Source organism: Chrysemys picta, chromosome 11 (genome assembly GCF_011386835.1).
Source record: "Chrysemys picta bellii isolate R12L10 chromosome 11, ASM1138683v2, whole genome shotgun sequence".
Lineage (NCBI taxonomy): Eukaryota > Metazoa > Chordata > Testudines > Emydidae > Chrysemys > Chrysemys picta.
The window spans coordinates 1,106,190-1,120,540 of NC_088801.1; the positions used below are offsets into that span (position 1 = coordinate 1,106,190).

General features: G+C 43.9%; 1 protein-coding gene across 2 annotated transcripts in view; it reads left to right on the forward strand.

Annotated features, from left to right (window-relative positions):
- Positions 1–14,351, forward strand: part of LOC101952950 (unconventional myosin-X-like) — a 235,305-nt gene that overhangs the window by 179,989 nt on the left and 40,965 nt on the right. For both annotated transcript variants that reach the window (XM_065561329.1, XM_065561328.1), the window contains 4 exons: positions 4,115–4,358; positions 6,488–6,583; positions 7,940–8,033; positions 8,657–8,712. In XM_065561329.1, the coding sequence (XP_065417401.1) occupies positions 4,115–4,358; positions 6,488–6,583; positions 7,940–8,033; positions 8,657–8,712 (490 nt within the window). The remainder of the gene's footprint in view (positions 1–4,114; positions 4,359–6,487; positions 6,584–7,939; positions 8,034–8,656; positions 8,713–14,351) is intronic.

Here is a 14,351-nt window from a genome sequence, read left to right on the forward strand (position 1 = left end):
ATTCAGATTAATTTTCCTGGATGTTGCTGCGTAGATGAGCCCTAAAACAATGGCCAGTACCAGCTGCTTCAGAGGAAGGTGCAAGAAACCCCCAAGTGGATAGTTATGGAATAACATGCCTAGAGGGGAAGTTTTTTTTCTGATCCCCTCAATTAGTGAATGTTTTATACCTTGAAACTGGAGGATTAATGACTCTTCTACATTCGTAGTCCTTTCTATTGTAACTTTGGATGTTGCCATGATCAATAAAAATTCACACTCTTTGAGGCTGGGACTTTCAAGGAAGCCTAAGGGAGATAGGGACATAACTTCCAACTGGAATTGCAAATAACTTCCAGTTGGCATTGGGTGCCTATTTCCCTTAGGCAGCTTTGAGAATTTCTCCCTTATTGAATTCCACCAAGGTGTTGGTCTCAACAGTATCTAGTGGCAGTCAGATGCACAGGTAATCATCCATTGTGTTAAAAGTATTTCCTTTTTTCTGTTTTAAATTTGCTGCCTTTCAGTTTCATTCACTGTCCCCTGGTTCTGATTTACTTCCACTATACTTTTTTATTATAGAGAGAGCTGATAGTGATAGAAATACAATCAAGACCAGTGCAAAGTAGTACGCTTAGGAAGGAAAAATCAGATGAATGAGTACAAAATGGGAAATAACTGGCTAGGCAGCAGTACAGCAGAAAAGGACTGGGAGGTTATAGTGGCTCACAAGTTGAATACAAGTCAACAGTATGAAAAGGGCAAATGTCACTCTGGAATGTATTAGCAGGAGTGGTGTAAGTAAGACAAGGACAGTAATTGTTCCTCTTGGCATTAGTGAGGCCTCAGCTAGAGTACAGTGTTCAGTTTCGGACATCACACTTTAAAGATGTGAACAATTGGAGAGGGAGCAACAAAAATAAGAGGTGTAGAAACGTGACCTATGAGGAAAGGTTAAAAGAATTGGGCATGTTTAATCTAGAGAATGGAACACTGAGGGGGAACATGGTAACAGTCTTCAAATATGTAAAAGATTGTTATAAAGAGGATTAGTTGTTCTGTTTGCCGAGGGTAGGACAAGAAGTAATTGGCTGAGCTTGCAGCAAGGGAGATTTAGTCTGGATATTAGGAAAATCTTTCTACCTGTAAGGATACTTAAGCACTGGAACAGGTTACATAGGGAGGTTGTGGAATCCACATCCTTGGAGGTTTTTAAAAACAGGTTAGACAAACACCTGTCGGGGTGGCCTAGGTATACTTAATCCTGCCTCAGTGTGGGGGGCGTGAACTAGATGACCCCTTGAGATCCTTCCATCCCTGCATTTCTATGATTCTATTTTTCCTTATTTGAGTTACCTAACAATTTCCATTATAAAAGATTTTTGTAAACTTTTGTGAGAGGTCTGACACCACCATTGTTTGCATCAGGGCCTTGAAATTTGGCAGAGAAAGCCTTGGGATGAGAGAAGTGCTTTTTCCGTGTCCAGTGAAATTCCGTTCTGGTTTGACCAAGATATAAACGTATTTGAAAACTTCCATTTTTTCATCATGGTTAACAGTGGATGCCCTGGTGTTCTGTACTAGAATTGGTGGTGTTTAATATACACCTCTACCCCGATCTAACGCGGTCCTTGGGAGACAAAAGATCTCACCGCGTTATAGGTGAGACCGTGTTATATCGAACTTGCTTTGGCCCCCTCACCCCATTCCTTGTTCCCTGACTGCCCCCTCCAGAGACCCCTGTCCCTAATCACCACCAGGACCCTACCCCCTACCCAACCCCCCTGCTCCTTGTCCCCTGACTGCTCCAACCCCTATCCACACACCCCGCCCCCTGACAGGCACTAACCGGCAGCGGCAGGAAGCGGAGCAACGCAGCCCCAGCCCGCTCCACTCTGCCACCTCCCAGCCATGGTTAATAGTTAATTGTTAGCCAAAACACATACGTTGAATGTATTAATGGGTATTGTGTGTATTGTCTAAAGATAAAGCAGTATAATATGAAAAAGACATATATACCCTCCTTCTAGGGAGCAAATTCTCGTAGCATGTTCACCTTATACAGGAAGTGTCCTTCTAAGATACGCATTTCAGCTAGTAGTATTTATAGTATGATTTTAGAAGTTACAAAATTCTTTGCACATCACTTAAAGTTTACGTTTAACCCACTTGCTTGTGCCAGTTTTGTCGTTACTTTCCCATAGCCATTTTGAATCCTACATTCCCAGTGTTGGTAATTCGGCACGTTTCCTATTCTCTAATGCCAGAGCTGACTGCAGCTTTGCACAGTGTTGTGGGAAGCCTGACGTGGGTGAATTGTGGGAAGAGCATAATACCGGCAGTTTCTATAACTGCCAAACAGGAAACATGTCAAAGTGCGGATAGGGAGTATTGTCATGGTTAACAACACTGGGAATGTAGTTCTTTGATCTCTTGAATGTTTTTAAGACCAAACTGCGTGTGAAGTCAAAGAATTGGCTGCATCCTTGAGTCAATATAATACTAATCACACGTGTTTGTGGAAAACCGGTATTATCAAACGAGCCTGATTTCATTCACTGATGAGGTTACAAGTTTGGTTCATAAAGGAACTTTGTAGATGTAATATATCTAGGGCATGTCTACACAGAGACTTAGTGTTTGGCAAATTAATGTAGATTTATACCCTGGCTTGCCACACACTAAGGGTACGTCTACACTGCAGTTAGACACCTGTGGTTGGCCTGTGCCAGCTGACTAGGGCTTGTGGGGTGCAGGCTAAGGGCCTGTTGAATTGCAGTATAGGTGTTCGCACTCGGGCTGCAGCCTGAGCTCTGGGACCCTCCCAACTTGCAGGGCCCTAGAGCCCAGGCTCCAGCCCAAACCTGAACGTCTACACTGCAGTTAAACAGCACCTTAGCTCAAGCCCCATGAACCAGAGTCAGCTGGCATGGGACAGCTGCAGGTTTTTAATTGCAGTGTAGACGTACTCTAAGTGGCCGTGTGGATCTTGAGACCATGCACTAAAAGTTCCATAGTGCTTTTTGAAACAGGCATATATCAAAACATACCCTGAAACTTACAGGGTTTACATGGTCACTTACTGCATGGCAAGCTGGTGAGGTGTACATTTACACCCTGACGTGCTGTGCACTGAGTCTTTGTGTGGACAAGCCCTTGGACTTGGCATTTACTGCTGTGTTACAATCCTTCTGAACTATCGGAGTGGCCCAAAGATGATGTAACTCAGCTTCAGAATGTGGCCCAAAGTCTTTAAATTCAGATTGAATATTTCTTTCTAAAGGACATGCCTGCAGCTCAGTCACAAGGTATTGTGCTCATTGTAGGATATGGCGGCCCGTGTTCTGCAGAATGCCAGACTAAATAATTGTAGTGGTCCCTTCTGGTTTTAAAATCTGCATATATAGCAGCCTCTGTTCTGCAAGAGGCAGTGTAAACAACAGAGCAAGAGCATAGTGTGGTGAACATCCATTTGTTTTGCAAATTTGGGAAAGCAGCGTGTGCGATCTGGAGCAGAAATACGAAGGAGTGAAGGAGGAACCTCTGTTTGTATTGCATGCATGCGGAGGAGTTGTAATTGTTGTTGCTGGTCTTCACTTCACAGGAATTCTTGAATCGGTGATTTTGCTATGTGCTGATGGGAGGAACCTCAGAAGGTGCCAAGGTTTGGATTACATAAAGTCCTGCTTCTCTGCAGATTATTCAGCCATCTTTAAAATGAAAATTTTGTGAAGTCTGTTCTTTTTCTCTAGCTTTTCAGTGTTTCCTGGTTTCAGGTGGGCCACAAAAACTTCAGGATGCACATTTGTAACAGCATCTTGGTGCTTCAGACAAACAGTGAACCAAAAAATGAAAAGCAAGTGAGAATTTCCACAAATTCTACAAGAAAACAAAAGCAGAGTGCACTTTTCACTTCTCAGAAACTGTTCATGTTTGGTTGAATGTCTGATTCTGTTCTTTCTTTGGCCAAACTCTAATCCCAGCCTTATTTCTATTCCAGTCCTCAATTCCTGCTGTGTGTGGCCAGGCACGCATCTGAAATGGTGCCCAGATGTCTAATTGAGACACAAGGGTTAGACTAGGGAGATGCGTGATGCTGCAGAGTTGATAATGTCTTGCGCTCTCTCCCCTGCAGGGGGTCTGATGAACCCATGGAGACGGCGATGGTGTGTTCTGAAGAATGAGGCCTTCATGTGGTTCCGAACTAAGCAAGAGGCCCTGAAGTCAGGCTGGCTCTATAAAAAAGGAGGCGGCTTGTCAACTCTGTCTCGCCGTAACTGGAAGCGCCGCTGGTTTGTTCTTCGAGAATCTAAGTTGATGTACTTTGAGAATGACAGTGAGGAAAAACTGAAGGGGACAATAGACATCAGAAGGGCAAAGTGAGTGAGAAGAACAAACCCAACAAAACTCCAACATTCTCTGTCCATATCACTAGTGATAAAGGCTGCTGCACTAGCCTAGAAATATTGTATAGGGTTAGAGGAATCTGAGGGTAGAGAAGGAAAATCCTGTTGGATCATCCAGTCGATCTCTGGGGGAGCAGGATTGCTCCCTATTGGACATTTTCTAGTTCCTTGTCCAGTGTAGGGAGCAGCTGCAGACCCCAGCTGAGACTGCAAAGTAGCCACTGACAGAGGTTGTCCAGGAGAGGCACTAATTCAGCACATTGCCCATGTGCTCTGCCCCACCCGACTCCATCTGCCTCAGCGCTATTCCAGACAACTCCAGGGTTCCTAGTGGAGTTTGATTGTCGGTGTGTTATACTGCTGTGCCTTCCCCCAACCTGTGGGCAGATTTTTGGCTGCAAGAGCCAGGCATCCTGTCTTTCAATGGTAGAACCCAGAGATTGAATCAGACCCTCATACTGTCTCCACCTAGAGTACCAAGAAATAGGGCTGCCAAACTATTTTAAAAATTAATCGCGCAATAAAAAAAACCCCACCATTAATTGCAGATTTAATCATACTGTTAAACAATAATAGAATACTATTTATTTAAATATTTTTGAATGTTTTCTACATTTTCAGATATATTGATTTCACTTACAAGACAGAATACAAAGTGTACAGTGCTCACTTTATATTATTTTTTTATTACAAATATTTGCACCGTAAAAAAGATAAACAAAAGAAATAGTATTTTTAACTCACCTCATACAATTACTGTAGTGCAATCTCTATCGTGAAAGTGCAACTTACAAATGTAGAATTATTTTTTTAGTGCAGAATTAACTGCACTAAAAAATAAAACAATGTAAAACTTTAGAGCCTACAAGTCCATTCAGTCCTATTTTGTTCAGCCAATTGCTAAGACAAACATGTTTGTTTACGTTTATGGAAAATAATGCTGCCCAATTCTTGTTTACAATGTCACCTGAAAGTGAGACAGGCGATAGGGGATGGATCTTGTGAGAATAGGCATTTGTATGGCACTGTTGTAGTCGGCATTGGACGGTATTTACATCCAAACACCCAAAAATATTTAAATAAATGGTACAGTAACTCCTCACTTAGCGTTGTAGTTATGTTCCTGAAAAATGCAACTTTAAGTGAAACTATGTTAAACGAATCCAATTTTCCCATAAGATTTAAGATAAATGCGGGAGGTTAGGTTCCAAGGAAATATTTTTTGGGCAGACAAAAGGCATTATATACTGTACAGTACTGTACTGTACAGTGGTTGGGAAGTGCCCCTGGCTTACCTCACACAGGCAAAGCTCGCTGCAGGCAAGGATGCTAGGAAGTACCTTCACCAGCAGCAGCAACAGCTTCCCTGGAGAAGAACAGGTGCCGACTTTGCCGGAGGATGCTCCAGGCCTGCCTCTTCCTGTCCCCGCTCCACTCCAAGCCCACCTCTTCCCACCCCAACTCCACCTCCTCTCCAGAGCATGTCACATCCCTGCTCCTTCCCTCCTACCCCCCCCCCCCCAAAAGTCCTAAACGCCACCAAACAGCATGTTCCCTAATTGAACAGCAATGTAACTTTGAAATAACGTTAAGCGGGAGGACATTAAGTGAGGAGTTACTTTATTCTATTATTGTTTAACAGTGCAATTAAAACTGTGATTAATCATGATTAATTTTTTTAATCGAGTTAATTTGTTTTGAGTTAACCACTTGAGTTAACTGCAATTGACAGCCCTACCAAGAAACAAAACAAATGAGCAGTCATGGCTGCTGTAAATAGCTCCACCTGTCCACCTTCCCGTTTTATTTTTTGGCCATTCAAATCTCTGTTTGCTGATCGGTTTAAATAAAGTATTAAATTGGTATGCGTGCCTTCTGCTTTTGTATAGGTTAGCTGTACAGCCATTTTAAGGGGGATTCAGAAATTCTTGCTATTGACCAGTGGAATTCCTGTGTTTCAACAAAAGTATTGGCATGCCAGACACCATTCATTTCATTTGCTACTGTGAATGGTACAGCATGAAAAATCAGGCATATGGAGTAAATGTGATGCTTATGGAAGTTTTTCAGCTTGCTGGGTCTCACCGTTCACTGTGTTACAGGGAGATTGTGGATATTCATGAGAAGGAGAATGCTCTGGATATTGTGACCGAGGACAGAATTTACCACATTGTGGCAGAGTCACCAGAAGATGCCAGGTACAAGTGGGAATTTATTATCCATCTTCATTCATTACTGGGTTTCTCCCATGCTGCTCCTGCAATGAATCTCAACTCTGCCCTGGAAAGTCCATTAACTTTCCTCTGCTGGGATGAGAAGGGATTCGTTTCTGAGCTTCATTACATACTTCTCTAACAACAAATATCATCTGTGGACTCCCCATCCTCAGAAATGAGACGGAAATTTAGTCTGTGTTCATGTAGTCATGGGACTTCCTTCCTTCTGCCCACTGTTCCACCACTGCTCTCTTTCTTGAGAGTATACATTACCTTTTGCTTCTGTAATATGGCCTAAGTTAAGCAGGACTTTGATAAGAACAGTTTTTCATGCAACACTTATTATAACTGGAACGTCTATTAGCTGAAATCCAAGGTGAACAATGCCAGCCATTCATGGTTTCTGTAAATGACTGAGGCAACCTGCAGAGGGAATTTGTTTTACCCAGGAGTCGGCGTGAAAGCTGTAGTTTATCAGAGTCTGCAGAGTCCTCTGATAAAACCTCAGCAATGTAAACCCAGAGAATGACTCATATCCTTCCCTTCTGGCACCCTGGCCAGATGGCAGAAATAAGTATTAAATGTCAGCCCCTGGCCTCACCATAGCAGCATCCATTCCAAGGAAGAGGGGAAAGCACCTGCACTAGAAATGGCGAACCATTGCCGTTTTAGTGCTTCTGTTAGTGACATCTCTACAAAACCCAGATGCTTCTTATCTGAAATTTAGAGTGGGATGAGCTCTCTGCTGGTTCTCCAGGACTGATTCACTCTCAAGCCTTGTGTCTGGAACAAGAATCCCTGTCACAACCAAGTAACTTCATATCCTTCCCTTTCCATTAAATCATAAAATTGACCAGTTGGAAACGGTCTGATTTTAGGGTTTATACACAGGTCAGTTAAGGGAGCTAGTCCAAGAAGGTTTCTGGGAGTTGAGGCAGGTCAGAACTCTTTTCTGGAATGAGTCCCAACCCATCTTGCCTTCTCATTGCTGAAACCTCTCCCAAGTCCACTGACAGCTGTGTATTATATAACTCACTTCTGCTTCCTCATACTGGCACTGGGGAGCTGGATAGTGTAGGAGCAGTTGCCAAGGGGTTGATGAGGCCAGGTATCTGGGAGCATATGTAGATATTCCAGGGATAAATGGACAGTTGGGAAAAAGTTGAGCTTCCCATCAGGGTCAGAGGACTGAGGTGCTTTTGGAGAGTTGTAGGAAAGAAGTGAGTGAAATAATTCTTCCATCGGATGGTGGGTTTCTGTTTCCTTCTCAATCTGATCATCTTCTGGAGTCTAGTTTCACTGCATAAATCCTAATCTTGGTTTTGTTCTGATTGTCAGTGGTTGGTTTAATGTTCTGAGCCGAGTGAACAGTGCCACAGTCCAACAGCTGAGGGAAATGCAAGATGAACAGGCAAATCCGAAGAATGCCGTGGTGAGTTACTAGTGGACCAAATTCCTGGCAAGTTGGATGTTTAGAGCCATTATTGTTCAGTCAATCTTGTGCAGGTATTTCCAACTCAGCATTGACATAGTTCCTGAACAGTGTAAGTAAGCTATGCACAGTTACCCTGGGCAGAGCAGACTTCAAAACTGGTTTAAGAAAGGACAGAGCAGGGATGAATCGTTCAGAGACAAGGAATCTTTGGCAGTTTGAGTGGGGCAAAGTGAGTTGCATCATTGATGGTGGTCTTGGTTGGTTTGGGGAGGCCATACAGGGTTTGGAGTACAATAAATACAGGGGCAGGAGATTTGTATGAAGAGAATACACATATATTTTGTTTGTTCTGAGACTGGGAGGTGGAGACGCAGTTTTCCCAGAGCTTCATAATACTGACTGACCATCACAGCTCCTGTGTGGAGTTCTGCACCACCTTTCTGTCTGCAGAACATAGAAGTCTGTCTCATATCCCCCTTCCTCTCTCTCATTGACTTGCTTGTATTAAAGCTGATAGAATTTAGAAGCAAAGCTTTGGTTCTTGATTTTTATGAGGAAGGAAAATGTTTCTGCTTTAGGATGTACATTGTTGATAAATGTCTGTCTCTCCCCCTGTGAAGGGAACCCTGGATGTGGGGCTCATCGACTCTGTCTGTGCCTCAGACAATCCTGACAGGTAGGAATAAGCTGCACTGTAACTACATCATTGCCTTTTGGACTGGTAGCTTTTTGGGGCAGGGCCTGGCTTTAGTTTGTTTTTGCACATGGATGAGCACATTATCAGCACCAAACTTGTTTTAAATAATAATAAGTTTGCCCCATGGGGTAGCTCAGCCTCCTGCTTTATGCTGCTTCAGTCTATAAATTTTTCCAGTTTGGTTTTCTTCATAGCCATGAGGTCTAGAAATACACTTTTTTTTAAATGAAAGTTTGTTTCCCTTTCCATCTCATAGGTGGAAACAGCTTAGTCTGAATGTCAAGATTAGATGACTTTGTAAAAGATTCTCTCTCATTCAGCCAGAACTTATGGGTTCGATGCAGCTATCATTTGATGGAATTCTGTGGCCTGTGAGAAGTCAGACTTGAGTATCATAATGGTCTCTTCTTGCCTTAAAATCTGTGAATCTATTAATGTAACCTGTTTTGGGAAGTGAAGGTTGAAACACTGTGTGTGTGTGTGTCATCTCTGCCCCACTGAATTAAATTCTCCTTAACTCAAAGCATTTCAAGCAAAGATAAACAAATGGGGAAAAAGAGGAAAAGTGAGGAATAATCAAAACGAATCTACAGGGCTCAGTTGCACACTCTGCGTGGTGCTCCGCGTAGGGTAGAGCAGCTGTATCACCCTTGGAGGAGCCCTGGGACAGATGGTGCCTCTTATGGGACTATTCAGTGCACACAGGGACGGGGGCACACGTTAAGATGACAGGGTGCTTTCCCTAGTCTGCGTGCCCCACTTCGCAGGCTGGTATATTGAAGGGTGGGGCTATGGCATTGCCCCTTTCTTGCTGAGCTGTTACCAGGCGGGAGCAAGGACTGAGTGGTCCTGATCGTAGATTCCAAGGCCACAAGGGACCACGCTGATCATCTAGTCTGACCTCCTGCAGAACACAGGTCACAGATTTTCACCCAGTGATTCTTTCATCCATCGCAATTACTCGTGGTTGAGCTGGAGCATAACTTTAAGGAAGACCTACAGTTTCCAGTAAAGGCTCCAAGTGGTGGAGAATCTCCTAAATATATTAGGAAGCTATTCCAGTTAATAATTACCCTCACTATTAAAACACTGCATCTTCATTCCAGTTTGACTTTTTCTAAATTCAACTGCCAGCTAATGGATCTCGTTATGCCTCAGTCAGTCTGATAAATGAAAGAGTCTTCCATTATCGGATACCTTCTTCCTGTGTAGGTACTCACAGGAATGGTTGTTGTGCCCTGTCCTTATGTGGGCCACATGATATAGGGAATCTCCATTTGCACTTCCCCACCAGAGAGGAATGATGATCCAGTGGTTAGAGCACTTAGCCTGGCCTGTCAGAGAGACAGGTTCAATTCTGTCTCTTCCACAAACATCCTATAAGGTACTGGATGCTCAGTGCCTCAATTTCCCATCTGTAAAATGGGGATGATAGTGAGGCAACTACCTAGAATGTCTCTGAAGAATCACCTGGGGATGATTGGCCAGGATAGGCAGGGATGGTGTCCCTGGTCTCTGTTTGCCAGAAGCTGGGAATGAGCAATAAGGGATGGATCACTTGAAGATTACCTGTTCTGTTCATTCCCTCTGGGGCACTTGGCACTGGCCACTGTCAGAAGACTGGATACTGGGCTAGATGGACCTTTGGTCTGACCCAGTATGGCCATTCTTATGAGAATGGAACAGAAAACTATAGGGGATGCACTTGGGGATTGCTGCTTACTTTATACCCCAAAGATGCCTAAGATGACAAGCAATTGTCAGTGGTGAGTCTGTGTTAAGAAGAATGGACAGAGGCTTTAGAAAGGGACACAAGAACAACAGGAGCTAGGATGTAAAATGTTACTGCAAGATTGGATGGGATTCTGAAGTCACCTGGCAAATCTCTGCTGTTGAAGACACACATTGAAACCAGTGTTACAGCATCATGTGGGACTACACAGATTGTTGAAGACTTCAGAGATCTTGGAAGGGAGCTGAAGAAGAAGAAGAAAGACCAATCTTCTCAGAGGTCCTGCCAGTCCTACGAGCAAGAAAAGGTAGAAAATACTGGTGATGAATCACTGGCTATGTGACTGGTGTGAAGTTGAAGTTTTGATGACGTGGAACGTTGGGCCACATTCCAGTGGGAGATGAGTCTATATGAATGGGATGCCCTGCATTTTACGGATAGGAAAGATTATCATCTGGGATGGAGACTAGCAGGAGCAGCCAGAACAGCGTTAATTAACGATGCAAGTGGAGGGTGTAAAGGGCAAAGGCATTACAGACTCAAACTCAAGGTTTAGAGAGGGAGTGTGAGAGCAAGAAATACCCAGCAAATATACTCTAAGCTTAGGACAATAACCTGCCCCACCAAAGAACACAAATACACCCTGCAATAGTGAACCTGACTCTCCCACATCCCAGTTGACTGTCTTAATCCCCAGGCTATAGGGTCAGTTTCAGTGAGGTAGTTTTGCACATGCCTATTGGTGGAAACTTAGGCACCTTGGGAATTTAGGTGTCTACAGAGTTAAGTGGCAGCTGAGCTGGTTCTGAGGATCTCAGTGGCACTTAAATATTGTACGTAGGCACCTAAAGTGGTGAGTTAATACTGCATCCACTTCTTATGTCCAAATTTTTAAAAGGATGCAGAAAAATTGGAGAGGGTGCAGAAAAGAGCTACAGAAATTCTTTTGAGGACTGGAGTACAAGGTTCTAAAGGATTCTTTGACCTATTGGAGAAAAGCAAAAGAATGAATGGCTGGAATCTGAAGCCTGTCAAATTCAAATTAGGAATAAGGCCAGTGCCAGGTGCCCCGGGGGAATGAATAGAACAGGTAATCATCAAGTGATGATCATCAAGTGATCCATCCCCTGTCGCTCATTCCCAGATTCTGGCAAACAGAGGCTAGGAACACCATTCTTGCCCATCCTGGCTAGACCTATCCTCCATGAATTTATCTAGGTCCATCTTCTTGGTTCAAAATCTGTTCAGTATTGGATTTGTGAACCATATACCAAAATGTTAATCAAGTTATTATGCTACCGGCATAATATCCTCCAATAATTAATGATATGAACAATAACAATACATGAAAAGTTCCATGACAGTATGTGATCACTAATATTTCAGTAGATCCGTTATTCTCAAGCTGAGGTTCACAGAACATTAGTAATCCACCAACTCTTCCTAATGATAGAGCCTATTAGTCACTTGGGCTCAGACCCACATAGGGACTCATGCTTTGTGGAGCACAGTGTTCCTTCTGTGATTTTCTTGGCACCTATAGTTAGGTGCTGTGATGCTCAGTGTCGTGAAGCCTGAATTAGGCACCTAGGCTCCTGTATGATGAATGGGGAGAGAGAGAGGCGCCTTAAACTGCGAACCACAAAGTCAGCACCCTAGGTAGGGAACCACCTAAGCTAGCCAGTGCTAAGTCCCTCCCGATCTCAGAGACAGGCACCTATCTCTTCTTGTGATCCACAAACGGGGGGTGGGGTGGGGGGAAGAGGCATTTGGCCACCTAAGTCACATGTGGGGCCAGAAACAAAACACCTGGAGGGCAGGAGGGGAAAGGCAGACCTCCTTTAGACCAGTGGTTAGGGTATTCACTCAGGATGTGGGAGACCTTCAGTTCATAGTCCCCCTTCTGAACAGGGCTCTGCCATCCCTCAGATGAGTACCCTAACCAATAGACTAACGATTCAGTCTAACTCTTTCTCTAGCCCAGTTAATATTTAATTAGTCAATTATTTGAAGTGGAACAACTTCAATAGGATTGTGTGAGGGAGACTCAGATCAGAATATCCCATAGCCTAGTGGTTAGGGCAGTCACTTGAGAAGTTGCAGACTCTTGTTCAAATCCCTTCTCCCCCTCAGGTGGAGGGGGATTTGAGCTGGGGGTCTCTGACATCCTGGGTCAGTATTCTAACCACAAGACTAAAAGTTGTGAGGGAACTCTGCCTCCTCAGTTGTTCTGTGTGGACTCTCCTAGATGGCCCAACCTGGCAGTGGCATCTGAGCATGCCTACCAGACTGTGCTCCTGCATGTCACTTAGGCAGACGAATGCCTGTCTTCCCCAGTTTGTGAATCATCCTGGGGCCTAGGCGGGAGATTGGCCCCTGGGGACCTAGAGCGAGGCTGCAATGCACATGTTCATAGGAAGAAACATAGGTGCTGAGCAACTTTAGGCACCTACAGGGTTAGGCAGCAACTGAGCAGGAGTTTAGTGGATCGCAGCGGTGCCTAAAAAGAGGTGCCGAAGTATCTTTGTGGTTCACGGCCTTGGAACCCAAGTTAAATAAAAACTTACACTTTTGAAAGCTTTATTAGAAGACAGACATTTTCAGCAGAAAAAGCCCAAATTAACAAGTAGATGCTCTAGCCTGAGGAAGGCCTCCCCAACATCATAAACTAAACTCTACTCTTACCGCTCCCTAACAAAAGCAAGAAGGGTCCTATTAAAACACAGGACAGTTCTGTAGTTCATACATTGTGCTATGAAACCAACCAGAATACAAAACAGGGAGCATTTCACATTTCATTCAGTTGAAAGTGTACACTGTGAGCTACAAAAACAATGGGCTTATCCTACTTAAGTTTCTTATTGCATTACTTTGCTTTAAAGTATTTTTTTCTCCTGCAAGCTGCAGGGGCTTTCACAGTACAGTTATGGAATTTTTGTATTTTATGAGATTCTTAGCTGGGTATTAAGGTGGAAAGTTTTAGACATTACTTCAGCTAGGCTCTTTATACTGAAGACGTGTAGAGTAATACTTGGGTCTGGTCTTACACTACAGACCTATATCGGTATAACTATGTCACTCGGGTGGATTAATTCGGTTTAGAGCATCTTCGATAAAAAGCTACAGTGGTACAGCTGCGCCCATGCAGCATTTTGAGTGTAGACTTGCCCGTAGTCTCTATCCCATTGTAATCCCAGGTGCAAAGTGAGGTGGCTGGCTAGAGATGTAGGACTGGAACTTCTGCTTCCTAAGTCTGGCTTGACTCTCTTCTGCTCCACAGCACTGTGTCTCAGATACAGAGGTTCCCCTCCCCCACCACCCCCAGATTCAGTTCTGACTCCTTAGAAATTAGTGAATGCTCTCAATTAGAGGCCATGCTCCTCTTGACCTGTTGCTCACAAACAAGGAAGAATTGGTAGGGGAAGTAGAAGTAGAAGTAGAAGTGGGAGGCAACCTGGGCAGCAGTGACCATGAAATAGTCGAGTTCAGGATACTGACACAAGGAAGAAAGGAGAGCAGCAGAATATGGACCCTGGACTTCAGAAAAGCAGACTTTGACTCCCCCAGGGAACTGATGGGCAGGATCCCCTGGGAGGCTAATATGAGGGGGAAAGGAGTCCAGGAGAACTGGCTGTATTTTAAAGAAGTGGGCGCAGGAACAAACCATCCCGATGTGCAGAAAGAATAGCAAATATGGCAGGCAACCAGCTTGGCTTAACAGAGAAATCTTTAGTGATCTTAAACACAAAAAGGAAGCTTACAAGAAGTGGAAACTTGGACAGATGACTAGGGAAGAGTATAAAAATATTGCTCAAGCATGCAGGGGTGTAATCAGGAAGGCCAAAGCACAATTGGAGTTGCAGCTAGCAAGAGATGTGAAGGGTAA